This window comes from Ranitomeya imitator, chromosome 7 (genome assembly GCF_032444005.1).
Source record: "Ranitomeya imitator isolate aRanImi1 chromosome 7, aRanImi1.pri, whole genome shotgun sequence".
Classification (NCBI taxonomy): domain Eukaryota; kingdom Metazoa; phylum Chordata; class Amphibia; order Anura; family Dendrobatidae; genus Ranitomeya; species Ranitomeya imitator.
The window spans coordinates 173,363,435-173,377,357 of NC_091288.1; the positions used below are offsets into that span (position 1 = coordinate 173,363,435).

Below are 13,923 nucleotides of genomic sequence, written 5' to 3' on the forward strand. Positions count from 1 at the left end.
GCTTGATTTCAGTCCAGCTGATCCCATTGCTTCTCATTAGATATGTGGCAACAGAGTTGTGTAACATACCCTTAATTGATGGCTTTAAAGAAAGGAGATCTGGCTGAGCTGAATAGGAATTCCAAGAATATACAGTCATGGCCGAAAGTGTTGGCACCCTTTTAAGTGCTCGAGAAAATGAAGTATTTATCCCAAAAAATTATTGCAATTACACATGTTTGTTATACACGTTTATTTCATTTGTGCCTATTAGAACAATATAAAAAGCATAGGAAAAAAAGGTAAATTGGACATAATTTCACACAAAACTCCAAAAAATGGCAGGAAAAAATTGTTGCCAACTTGCCAAAATTATGGGTAAACTACTTTGTTTCAAGCATGTGATGCTTTTTCAAACTCACCTGTGGCAAGTAATAGGTGTGGGCAATATGAAACTCACACCAGAAACCAGATAAAGAGGAAAAGTTGACTCAATATTTGCATTGTGTGCCTGTGTGTGACACACTAAGCATGGAGAACAGAAAGAGGAGAAGAGAACTGTCTGAGGACTTCAGAACCAAAATTGCTGAAAAATATTAATAATCCTTTGTACACGGTGCGCCACATAAAGACGTTTACAACCTATGACACTGTAGACAATCTGCCTGGACATGGACAGCAGAGAAAAACTGGAGGAAGGTTGCTATGCAGGATAGCCCAGATGGTGGATAAGCAGCCCCAATCAAATGACAAAGAATTTCAAGCTGTCCTGCAGGCTCAGAGTGCATCAGTGTCAGTGTGAAAAATCCATCGACATTTGAATGAAATGAAACGCCATGGCAGGAGACCCAGGAGGATCCCACTGCTGACACAGCGACATAAAAAAAATCTAGACTGCAGTATGTCAAAATGTATGCGAGTAAGCCAAAATCCTCCTGGGGAAGCGCCTTGTATACAGATGAGACCAAGATAGATCTTTTTGGTGAAGCACATCATTCTGCTGCTTACCTAAAATGGAATGTGGTCTACAAAGAAAAGAATATAGAACCTACAGTCAAATATGGTGGAGGTTCAAAGATGGTTTTTTTTGTGTGTTGTTTTCTTGCCTCTTGCACTAGAGCCTTGACTGTGTGCAAGGCATCCTTAAATCTGAAGATTGTCCAATTTGCCCTTTTCCCTCTTTTTTTTGTGTTGTTCCAATACACATACAGGAAGTGTATAACAAAACATGTGTAAATGCAAACATTTTCTAGGAGAAAAAATTCATATTCTGGAACAATTTCAAGGATGCCAGAACTTTCAGCTCTGGCAGTATGTTCTATTCATATAATCAGCATACGACAAGGCAAAAAAAGGTGGCAAGGACCAAACTATATAGCTAAATGTAAAGAATGAACAGCATCAGTCCTGTACAGCATAAATCTGAGTTTTTTTGTTGAATGCAGACATGTCAGCCACTCAGGAGCTTATTCAATTCTGTAGACAAAACTGAATATAAGAGGTTGTCCTAAGTTAGAAGACAATTCCCGCTAATTATTATTCCTACCTTCTAAGATGTGCATCCTCACAAGCTCCGATCGCTCGGGTCGGCTGCGAATCTTGTGCTTCAGAAAGTTCTCAGTCTGCACATAAGGTAAAATAGGAAATCATAAGCCCGTGTATGGCCAGTTACTTCTTCATGTACATGTGCTGCTCTATCCTCATCACTAAAGCAAAGCAGTAACTTTGCCTACAATGCAGATTTTGGAGAACCACCATTGTACTTTATTAGATATTTATAGCATGTCTTCAACACCATTTTTCAGTGTTAATCCACTTGTAAGATTTCTATTTCTCATATATTAGGCATTAATTCTTACCCTGGCACGCTCCAAGCTTTTGATCTGCTCGTGAAACGCGGCAGGGCTTTTTAAAGCTGAAAATGAGAGAAGACAATGTTATCTTTGGCAAGGAGCAGAAGAAATAGAATAGAAAATTTGTGAATGCACACAAAGGCAAAAACTGACGGAAAAGACGTATTTGGAGAGACTCAATTTTATCTCATAATTGACATATGGCATTTGACAATGTTCACACACGGTTTCTGCATCGGTAACACACTGGGCCCAATGAGTATTATTATTGTGTACATCTGGGGTCTGTTATGTGTCCATATTTAGAACAGAAAAAAAAAGTACAGTGCGCAGAAGTTTTTCTTTCCTTCTAAACCCTAACAAATAATGGAACATAGACAGACCCTCTGAATGAGATTACATCAGTTATGCAACAGATCCGTGAGATTAGTCCTGTTTGATTCTCAAAACCCAAGTGCGATGGCAAGTGAGCTCCGTATTGGATGGCTGTCGGCAAAATGCTGCTCCAGCCGATCGTTTGGCTGACAATCTCGTCAGAGAATGCTAGAAGTTGATGTTTTATAACAGACAAAGAGACGCTAGTTAAAGTGTTGAAAAATATGTCTTCTTTCTGCCAAAAGCAGCATCACACCTACCCATGGGCACTCCACTGGAAATGAGCTGCAGTAGCAGACTCAATGTATGGAGAGGTGTAGCCCCTATTCTTGTAAGAATGTTAGATTTTGTTTTTATGTATAGATTTCATCCATGTGTTTGTATGCGAGCAGCCTTGGTTTTTTATTTTGTACAACCCTGTTAACCAGTGTAGTAAAAGATCCCCTGAAGAAGTGAACAAGCCCCAACAATTCACCCTCCCCATTACATTTCCATTCCACATAAATGAGTAATATAACTATAGCTGTGGCAACAATAAGTCAATGAGAAATTATTTAGCAAATTCAGATTTCCTCATGGACTACGAGGTTCATTGTTGACACGAAACCCTAATTTTTTCACAGATCACATACGAAACATTGCGAGATGTGGTCTAGTCATAGAAGCTGATGTCTACTTGTCATAGATGTAATATAAACAGATCAGCAATGCTATTTCCTCTCTGTCTCCTCCAGCTCGAAAATCCGACAAGAATGTCCCGATCTTTTATTCTACCAATCAGTTACCCACATCCAGAAACACAAGACACAACTGTTCAACGACATGGCTTTAATCATAAACTCAGCATTTTATAGGATGCAAATAATTTCCAGCACATAAGCCAGGAAATGTATATTCCATCCATATTCCATGGAGTCCATACTCCCGGCTGTGAAGCCTATGCTTTCCATTGAGTCCATACTCCGGGCTGTGAAGCCTATGCTTTCCATTGAGTCCATACTCCGGGCTGTGAAGCCTATGATTTCTATTGAGTCCATACTCCGGGCTGTGAAGCCTATGCTTTCTACTGAGTCCATACTCCGGGCTGTGAAGCCTATGCTTTCCATTGAGTCCATACTCCTGGCTGTGAAGCCTATGATTTCTATTGAGTCCACACTCCGGGCTGTGAAGCCTATGCTTTCCATTGAGTCCATACGCCTGGCTGTGAAGCCTATGCTTTCCACTGAGTCCATACTCCTGGCTGTGAAGCCTATGATTTCTATTGAGTCCATACTCCAGGCTGTGAAGCCTATGATTTCTATTGAGTCCATACTCCAGGCTGTGAAGCCTATGCTTTCCATTGAGTCCATACTCCTGGCTGTGAAGCCTATGCTTTCTATTGAGTCCATACTCCCGGCTGTGAAGCCTTTGCTTTCTATTGAGTCCATACTCCCAGCTGTGAAACCTATGCTTTCTATTGAGTCCATACTCAAGGCTGTGAAGCCTATGCTTTCCATTGAGTCCATACTCCAGGCTGTGAAGCCTATGCTTTCTATTGAGTCCATATTCCAGGCTGTGAAGCCTATGCTTTCTATTGAGTACATACTCAAGGCTGTGAAGCCTATGCTTTCTATTGAGTCCATACTCAAGGCTGTGAAGCCTTTGCCTTCTAGTGAGTCCATACTCCAGGCTATTAAGCCTATGCTTTTTATTGACTCCATACTCCAGCTTGTGAAGCTTTTGTGTTCTACTGAATCTGTTACATCATAGCCAGCGACCCTGCACGTGTCCTCTTCCTCCTCCTTGCAGGGACGCCGGCATGTGCACTCGCCCGTCCATGCTTCCTCTGCTCCTTCCCAGAACTTGTGTACGGCATGCGGGCCTCCTGGGAGCAGACTCTCAGAGGTCCAGCGTGCGTTTCTAAAAACATCACCAGCCAATAGCTGGCAGACATCTGGTATATGGGGCATACTCCCCTATTGGGAGGTGCCATAGCAGCTTCAGTGATTCAGTGTGTATGCTGCTAGAAAGTTGTTAGGTCCCTGTACCTGTGCTTTCTGACCCTGTCCGTGCTGTCAATTCCTGTTCCAGCCTGTCCTGCTTTACCTTTTTTACTTTTACTCCTGGCTGTGAAGCCTATACTTTCTATTGAGTCCATATTCCAGGCTGTGAAGCCTATGCTTTCTATTGAGTTCATACTCCAGGCTGTGAAGCCTATGCTTTCTATTGCGTCCATACTCCAGGCTGTGAGGCCTATGCTTTCTACTGAGTCCAGACTCCCGGCTGTGAAGCCTATGCTTTCTATTGAGTCCATACTCAAGGCTGTGAAGCCTATGCTTTCTATTGAGTGCACACTCCAGGCTGTGAAGCCTATGCCTTCTATTGAGTCCATACTCCAGGCTATTAAGCCTATGCTTTCTATTGACTCCATACTCCAGCTTGTGAAGCTTTTGTGTTCTACTGAATCTGTTACAGCATAGCCAGCGACCCTGCACGTGTCCTCTTCCTCCTCCTTGCAGGGACGCCGGCATGTGCACTCGCCCGTCCATGCTTCCTCTGCTCCTTCCCAGAACTTGTGTACGGCATGCAGGCCTCCTGGGAGTAGACTCTCAGAGGTCCAGCGTGCGTTGCTAAAAACATCACCAGCCAATAGCTGGCAGACATCTGGTATATGGGGCATACTCCCCTATTGGGAGGTGCCATAGCAGCTTCAGTGATTCAGGGTGTATGCTGCTAGAAAGTTGTTAGGTCCCTGTACCTGTGCTTTCTGACCCTGTCCGTGCTGTCAATTCCTGTTCCAGCCTGTCCTGCTTTACCTTTTCCTGACTCTGCCTTGCCTGCGTAAAGTCCGGGTCCTGGTCCGTCTAGCCTGCACCTGTGCAGCTAACCTCATCTGCCCAGTCTGAACCAGCACCTGTGCACCAGCGTCTGTGATGCCATACCAGTGGCCGTCCCGTCTTCCTGTACAAGTCCAGCTTGTGCCTGATCCGTCACTGATATTCCAGCTGTACCATCACGTTAACCAATTCCTGGCCAGTCCTGCTTCTCTGTTCCCCTTGAGGGATCAGCTGCCACGGCTCCATGGGTCCGTCCTGGAGTAGCACCTTTGGCAAAGTTTCCATCAGGGGCTCTAGCGAAGAGTCAGGTGTTTGCTTAGTTACGCCTCTTCAGGCTCTCCCCTAAAGTGGTTCCACAATCACGTATGTAACAGAATCCAGATCCCGCTCTATGAGTCTACTCAGCAGCACACCTCTTGGTGGAGGAGGGTTTCTGAGCGATCAGTGGGTTCATAGGACTTTGATCCCTACGGATCTCCTTGTAATTATAAGGGCAATTAAATGACGTATCATTACAAAGGTGATACTGCGATATAAATGTATATAAAAGTCTGTAGGGACCTTGTTTGATTATAATAGACTTCTAAGGCAGTATAATCAAAACAGGCTACAATGTGAAAAGAAGCTTCAGACATTAAGGCATTTGTGGCTTCTTCTCTACTTGTTTTTTTTTTTTTTTTACATATCTTTAAACCTCAGCATGACCCCCGCTAAGGCATTTTTTTCCCTATGTTCTGCTATAAAAGAATTGTAAACTCTTCTAAACTAAATATAGCTATATACACAACATAGCATTTTTTTTTCAGGCTTTAAAAAAAGCACAAAAAAAAAAAGAGAACTCAATATTGAGGATTATGAAACAGGAAAGGTTTTTCCAGAAACAGCACAATTTCTGTTACATTCCATTAATGTAAAAGTGTTGGTACAGCCCATGGACAAGAGTGATGCTGTTTTTGGAAAATACACATCATGTTTTATTATAACCCTCTACAATCCCTTTACAGGGTTCTTTTCATCTTTAGAAGTTATCATTCTATCTAGTGGTGAGGCAATATGTCAGTTAGGTGATTACTTGCTGATCAGTTAGTGGGGTCCGACTGTCAGGACCCACTGATCCAGAGAAGGGCGTTCTGCAGAGCGCTATCTGAATGGAGCGGTGGACAAACGAGAGCACTAGTGATCTATTCATTGTCTATGGGACTGGCGGAGAAAGCAAAGCGCTATACTCGCTATCACTGGCAGTCCTACAGAAAAAAGAGGCAAACTCTAGTGCGCATGTCCACTACTGCTCCATTCAGACTGGGAATTTCTAAACTCTTGGGATTGGTGATGGTCTCAGTGGTCGGACTCTAACCAAGTGATCAGCAATCACCTATCTTGTAAATGATTAAATATTCAATTAATTTCTGAAACTTCAGTGTCCTGTATGTCACTTCTACAATGAATAGTCTCTAAGACTGTATTCAGAGAGACCATGAACCTATTTTCCTGATAAATATCTCAGAATAATTGCTAAATTATGACTAACTGTAGTCTTCTACAGTGACAGATACTGCACTCATGTACAGACCATAGACAGATAGCAGCACTGATGGTTTTTTAGAAATTAATTTTTTATTCAAGGTAAATACATAGTTTTTCCGTTTAACCAAAGTACGGTTTCCCACTACTGCTGCTTTAATAAAAAGGAAAATGGATTTTGGGTGGGTATGTGGTTGACTTACGTGGCATGATGCCCTGGTCTACAAGTTGTTCTCTTGTTCGCCTTTGTTGCAGACGCAGTTGAAGCACTGTAAGACAGAGGAGGAGACGCAGTTACAGACAGTCTGACTCACACTTGCCAGTCATTACGTAATCGGTGACATATTGTATGATACCATTCCTATAAAATACACTCAAGAACTGTATACCACGCATCAACACCGTTTCCCATAATCTTTACATTACAATCACCCTTGCTTGTTCCTGCTCGTTTCATACCATATTTCCTAGATTAAAAAAAAATATTATAAAATTAAATATTCGGCACTGTGACATTTTATGCAAGTGGTTCCCTAGTATCCTTAGTAAACCAATAGATAATAAAAATACAATAAAGGAGGCTGAATTGTGATCTCCTGCATTGTGACAGTCTCTTATCAGTGGTAATGATGATGACTGTACGGTCAGTCATCATCATTACCACTGATAAGAGTTTGTCACCCCTTGTGGAGAACATGTAAAGTCAGTGCAGTTCTGGTGTCAAAGAGTGACCTTTCCTTCAGAGAACATAAAGCCATGGACTTCCAATGGGTGTCACCTTAAGGGAGAGGTATACCAGGAATTTACATATAGAAACAAGTACCGTAAATAAGGTACCGTAATACTGGCTGAAATGCTGTAGTGCTACTTTAAACATGCATATAGATTATTCACATACATCATCAACGCTGTCTGGTGTTTAATACAAATACTGAAATGTGGAATTTTACATTTCCTTTGTTTTTTGATAATAAAACAATACAAGACATTCTCTAAATGCCAGCAGCATCTGTTCCTTCCCCTAAGAGACCACCTGCCAAGTATCCCAGATATAATGACAATCAGTTGACTGTACGGGTGGCTGCTGACATAATTTCTAACAAGGGAAATGACATGCATGCAAGCAGAGCTGCCGGAGTCCCATACACAAAAGCAATCTGGTGCAAGCAGCTGAAGATAACGCGGTGGGCACAAATGTGATATTTACAGAATGTACGGCGCTTGCTGAGTTTATAGACACTTCGACGGGTGCCGGAACAATGTCGTGCTGTCCTGAAGTCACTACTGACATCACGGACTTCGCTTTGCTCCTGCGGTGCCATTATAATTTGTTGTGAGTAATAATCCTGTTTGCTTCTGTTTAGCAGGAAAATTGTATTTGAGACAACTTCCCTTCCCTGGAGACCTATAATTAATCATATTAATGCATTGAGACTGCACATAAAAAACAAACACAAAAAAACATCCTGGGAAAGAAGAGAAAAAAATATATTTTTACACTTGATTTCAAATTATGTGTAATTAAATCATAATATTTAATGTTATTACGTCTGGATATACTAACACTTTACAACTGGTACCCCCGCGGAGAACAAGGTCTACAGTGCCAGCTTATGGCTGCACCTCCTTGTAATGGGTTTCTGCACAGCAGCATTCCTGGCTACCTGGCTGTGCAGGGAATTACAACCAGCCACATTCACTAGAAAGGACCCGTGCTGCAGATTCCTGCACAGCCTGGTGGACAAGTACCAATGAGCGATAAAGCATAGGGAAATGACCATAAACCAGCGCTGCTGCCCCTTCCAGATTGGTGCAATCATGTCTTGTACAGCATGCGCCTGTGTGATCATCGCATGACCAGAGTGATCAAACTAAACACTCATTTCATTAGTCATATGTGACTACTTTGGTACCATATTGTTGCATCTACTTTCAGATCAAGGCCACAATTCATCATTTGTGGTGGAGCGGTTTGTATTTTTTTAAGTCATTTTTATTTGTGTTGGCAGATTGTGCGCCAAATTCACCAAAATGGCTCACAATCTTGTAGAAATCCGGTGCAAATGCTAAATGTATCAATTTTGTTTTCTTTTGCTTTATATGGATTTTTTTTCCCAAATAAAATCTTGTACAGCCCTTTTGTTCAGTTTCAACATATCGCTTGTTATTCTTTAACTGGAAAAAGAAAAAAATTAGATTTATCTAGTAAGGTACTGGGATAGATTTGCACAAAAATTTTCCAATATTTCGAAAAGTCTTCATTCATTAATTCGCCGAAAACATCTGCATAATGAAAAGCCTAAAAAAAAGCATAAAAAAACAAAAAGTCTAAGGAAAATTTTTTAATAAAAATAAGAAAAATGTAATGCTCACTATAAAAAAAAAGAAAAAAAAAAGGAGTAACATAGTAAAATAATACAAGCAGCATTACTTACCTGTTAAATAACTCCACTGCTCTTAGTTGGTCTTTGTTTATTGTGCTCTGGCGATGTCACAGCTAATCGCTGGCCTTAGTGATCACATCCCAGAGGCAAGTGATTGGCAGCAGCGGTCACACTCTACTATTGGTATAGTCTTAAGTGAATAATTCAGTATCTACCAGACATAGACGTGTTTGCTGAGCGAACCTTTTAGCTGATCGTTATCACCCCATCTTCCTTTATACCCATTACTGTAAATGGAGCAGAGGAGAAAGTGACTGGTCAACACCTTGGCTGTCGTTCCTTATCTTCTAAGACACCAAGGATCAGACAGGTGACATATAAGTTACCATAGGCCAGACATCAGAGATTGGGTGCCAGGCTCTGTAGACATTAGATTGGACCAGTGGCACATGGCCGTATAGATACATCCCATAATAAACCAGTGGCTCGTATCATCTATGTGTATTACGGAGGATGCGGTTTAGCAGGAGAAGATTATGTTATTCTCCACCCTGATCCCAGGATGAGATCTATAACCGGGCCGGTCTAGGTAGCTACATACTGATTTTAGCCCGGTTCCTGATCTCCTTTCCATGTGTAAATTCTCGGAGATGTCCGCGGAGGAAGCTGTCAACAACAAAGTAGCTATTGAATGCTATAAAAAGAGAAGGCGATGAATGGGGCATGGACATATGCAAGAGGGAGCAGATGCTAAAAACGTCAGTCCGGCTGCGAGGTTTCAGGTTCTGTGTCATTATGGCACACAGATGTTGGGAAATGGGATAAACACGAGAGGATCAATGGAACCCAAAAAATAAGAATCGGTGCACTATGCTGCAAGACGTGTCTTACCATTTCTGGAAATCGGGGCATTATGATAATACCACCACTGACGGAGCTATGGACAAGAGAATGGTCACAATCACACTCCAAAGACACACTGATACACCTAGTGTCCGGTGCTGAACTCCAACATGATCTTCTCGTGGAAGTCCTTTTTAGTGTCGGGAGTTTGAGAGAGAGCTGTTATTAGACCCAGCGACAGGGAACATGGCTGAACAGCACAGCGATGTGTAGCGGCTGCTGCAGAGAACCGCAGATCAGCTCCTAGTCTCTTGATAAGAACTTGATGTGAGGTACTCGGCAGCAGCTCTAATAACCGGTAACCATTGGGGGAGCCAGGCATCAGACCCCCAAAAAAACCTTTAAAAGATAACAGCTTTTCCTTTTACATGTTATACTTCTATTACTTTGGTACTTTAGGGTTAGCAGCCCTTTAAGCACTATCCATTTGCCGCTTTGGATCTAGTGTTATACACTACATGTGTTATTAGTTCATCAAATGAATTCTGCGTAAAATCATAAATGGAAAAAGATGTGAGATCTGTAACATGGAGCTTGTTCTAGTTTAGAGAAGTGTAAAGATTGTGCGGTCAGCAAGGGGACAACTACAGATATGAAAACAATGCGAGTCGTTGGCCAGAAAAAAAAAAAAAAAGGAACTTTCGGTGTTGAGAACTAGAAGATATGAGATATCTGGTGTGAAAATACGGAGAGATGAGCCTCTATAGTAACTAAACTGTGATATGTCTTACTGGAAACAAGTGATGAGTTGTCACCGGCCAACAAACTACTCACGTCACGTCAGAGTCTTCTGTCAATTGTACAAGTGAGGAGCAATGCCTGACGTGTACCTCCGATGGGGTACGACAACCGCTGTACAGACATATGTCACCCAGAAAATCCCAAGCGGTGCAGCACATGGTTCTTGTGGGATGTTAGACAACTATAAGTTTCTATATAGTAAGGAAATGGAGGCTGAAAGGCCACTCTTTCGGCCTCCACACGTATATGTAGCCCTACGCCCCTAATGTAGGGCTGTAATGTGATGTCAACAGGGCTTAAAACTTGGTGAAAGGGGCCAATATTAGCTATATGAAATGCATCCATTGCAAAAAAATTTTTTTAAAATTACAATGGTCATCTTAATACACCGATTCCTGGCGACACGGCGTGAACCTCCAGCGATCAGCTGTGATCTGTGCAAGTCTATTGCCCGTTCTGGCGTCATGACAAGACTTCCTGCCCTGTGCGGAATAATGTGAGGATCCAAATCTCTGCTCTTATCACTGTTCACATCCTGACATCGTGGTTCATGGAATGTACTGTAAATACTGAAAAAACATGGGGACGGTGAAGCAGATTCATTCAACACTTCATTCCCTAATAATGGTGTGCATATATAGGTTATATGTTATACATTTAATTGCCACTTTATTAGAGATAAATGCTCTTTCACATCTGGAGATTATCTTTAGGTGAACCTATCACCAGTCTGGAGCTTCCCTTTAGGAGAACCTATCAGCTGTTTGGAGATTCCCTTTAGGAGAACCTATCACCAGTCTGGAGCTTCCCTTTAGGGGAACCTATCACCAGTCTGGAGCTTCCCTTTAGGAGAACCTATCACCAGTCTGGAGCTTCCCTTTAGGAGAACCTATCACCAGTCTGGAGCTTCCCTTTAGGAGAACCTATCACCAGTCTGGAGCTTCCCTTTAGGGGAACCTATCACCAGTCTGGAGCTTCCCTTTAGGAGAACCTATCACCAGTCTGGAGCTTCCCTTTAGGAGAACCTATCACCAGTCTGGAGCTTCCCTTTAGGAGAACCTATCACCAGTCTGGAGCTTCCCTTTAGGCGAACCTGTCACCAGTCTGGAGCTTCCCTTTAGGTGAACTTATCACCAGTCTGGAGCTTCCCTTTAGGTGAACCTATCACCAGTCTGGAGCTTCCCTTTAGGAGAACCTATCACCAGTCTGGAGCTTCCCTTTAGGTGAACCTATCACTAGTCTGGAGCTTCCCTTTAGGAAAACCTATCACCAGTCTGGAGCTTCCCTTTAGGCGAGCCTATCACCAGTCTGGAGCTTCCCTTTAGGAGAACCTATCACCAGTCTGGAGCTTCCCTTTAGGTGAACCTATCACCAGTCTGGAGCTTCCCTTTAGGTGAACCTATCACTAGTCTGGAGCTTCCCTGTAGGTGAACCTATCACCAGTCTGGAGCTTCCCTTTAGGCGAGCCTATCACCAGTCTGGAGCTTCCCTTTAGGAGAACCTATCACCAGTCTGGAGCTTCCCTTTAGGTGAACCTATCACCAGTCTGGCGCTTCCCTTTAGGGGAACCTATCACCAGTCTGGAGCTTCCCTTTAGGGGAACCTATCACCAGTCTGGAGCTTCCCTTTAGGAGAACCTATCACCAGTCTGGAGCTTCCCTTTAGGTGAACTTATCACCAGTCTGGAGCTTCCCTTTAGGTGAACCTATCACCAGTCTGGAGCTTCCCTTTAGGAGAACCTATCACCAGTCTGGAGCTTCCCTTTAGGTGAACCTATCACTAGTCTGGAGCTTCCCTTTAGGAAAACCTATTACCAGTCTGGAGCTTCCCTTTAGGCGAGCCTATCACCAGTCTGGAGCTTCCCTTTAGGAGAACCCATCACCAGTCTGGAGCTTCCCTTTAGGTGAACCTATCACCAGTCTGGAGCTTCCCTTTAGGTGAACCTATCACCAGTCTGGAGCTTCCCTTTAGGAAAACCTATCACCAGTCTGGAGCTTCCCTTTAGGCGAGCCTATCACCAGTCTGGAGCTTCCCTTTAGGAGAACCTATCACCAGTCTGGAGCTTCCCTTTAGGTGAACCTATCACCAGTCTGGAGCTTCCCTTTAGGTGAACCTATCACCAGTCTGGAGCTTCCCTTTAGGCGAGCCTATCACCAGTCTAGAGCTTCCCTTTAGGAGAACCTATCACCAGTCTGGAGCTTCCCTTTAGGTGAACCTATCACTAGTCTGGAGCTTCCCTTTAGGAAAACCTATCACCAGTCTGGAGCTTCCCTTTAGGCGAGCCTATCACCAGTCTGGAGCTTCCCTTTAGGAGAACCTATCACCAGTCTGGAGCTTCCCTTTAGGTGAACCTATCACCAGTCTGGAGCTTCCCTTTAGGTGAACCTATCACTAGTCTGGAGCTTCCCTGTAGGTGAACCTATCACCAGTCTGGAGCTTCCCTTTAGGCGAGCCTATCACCAGTCTGGAGCTTCCCTTTAGGAGAGCCTATCACCAGTCTGGAGCTTCCCTTTAGGAGAACCTATCACCAGTCTGGAGCTTCCCTTTAGGTGAACCTATCACCAGTCTGGCGCTTCCCTTTAGGGGAACCTATCACCAGTCTGGAGCTTCCCTTTAGGAGAACCTATCACCAGTCTGGAGCTATTATTTTGGCGAACCTATCACCAGTCTGGGGCTGCCCTTTAGGAGAACCTATCACCAGTCTGGAGCTTCCCTTTAGGAGAACCTATCACCAGTCTGGAGCTTCCTTTCAGGAGAACCTATCACCAGTCTTGGGCTGCCCTCTGGGAGAATATATCACTAGTAGGATCCACCCTATGAAGGACACTTTCAGATGGACAATGTTGCAAGTGTCATACAGTCATGGAGACTGGTTCCAGAAACAAGACTATGAGTTTCCCCTGCCTCTTTGCCTTTAGTCTCCAGATCTTAATCATATGGGACATTTCTGGATGAGTAAGAGCATGTCACTACCTCCATCTAATTTGCAGCAACTGCTAGAAGCAGTCCTGTTTACATGGGGTACAACTGCAGAACCATTTCAACACCTATTGGCGTCTATGCTGCAATGAAGTGCTGCGGTTCAGGCAGGGCGGTCCGACATTCTACTACGTAGACAGGTGACTTTAATAAAATGGCCATTAATTGCATATTTACACATACATGATTCATTTGTATACAACTTTTCATAAGAATGTACCAATAAAAGTCCCCCTTTTAGGCTACTTTCACACATCAGGTTTTTGCAGTCGGGCACAATCCGTCGAATGTTGAAAAAAACAGATCCGTTTTTTTTTTTTTAGATGGATCTGACTAGCATATCCAGATAATTAAATAAAAAAAAAATTGGAG

General features: G+C 43.1%; 1 protein-coding gene across 4 annotated transcripts in view; it reads right to left on the bottom strand.

The window, feature by feature from the left end:
- The window catches only part of MRTFB (myocardin related transcription factor B), a 309,401-nt gene that overhangs the window by 58,587 nt on the left and 236,891 nt on the right, over positions 1-13,923 (bottom strand). For all 4 annotated transcript variants that reach the window (XM_069734075.1, XM_069734074.1, XM_069734077.1 and 1 more), the window contains 3 exons: positions 6,748-6,813; positions 1,839-1,894; positions 1,526-1,601 (listed from right to left, as the gene is read on the bottom strand). In XM_069734075.1, coding sequence (XP_069590176.1) covers positions 1,526-1,601; positions 1,839-1,894; positions 6,748-6,813 — 198 coding nt within the window. The remainder of the gene's footprint in view (positions 1-1,525; positions 1,602-1,838; positions 1,895-6,747; positions 6,814-13,923) is intronic.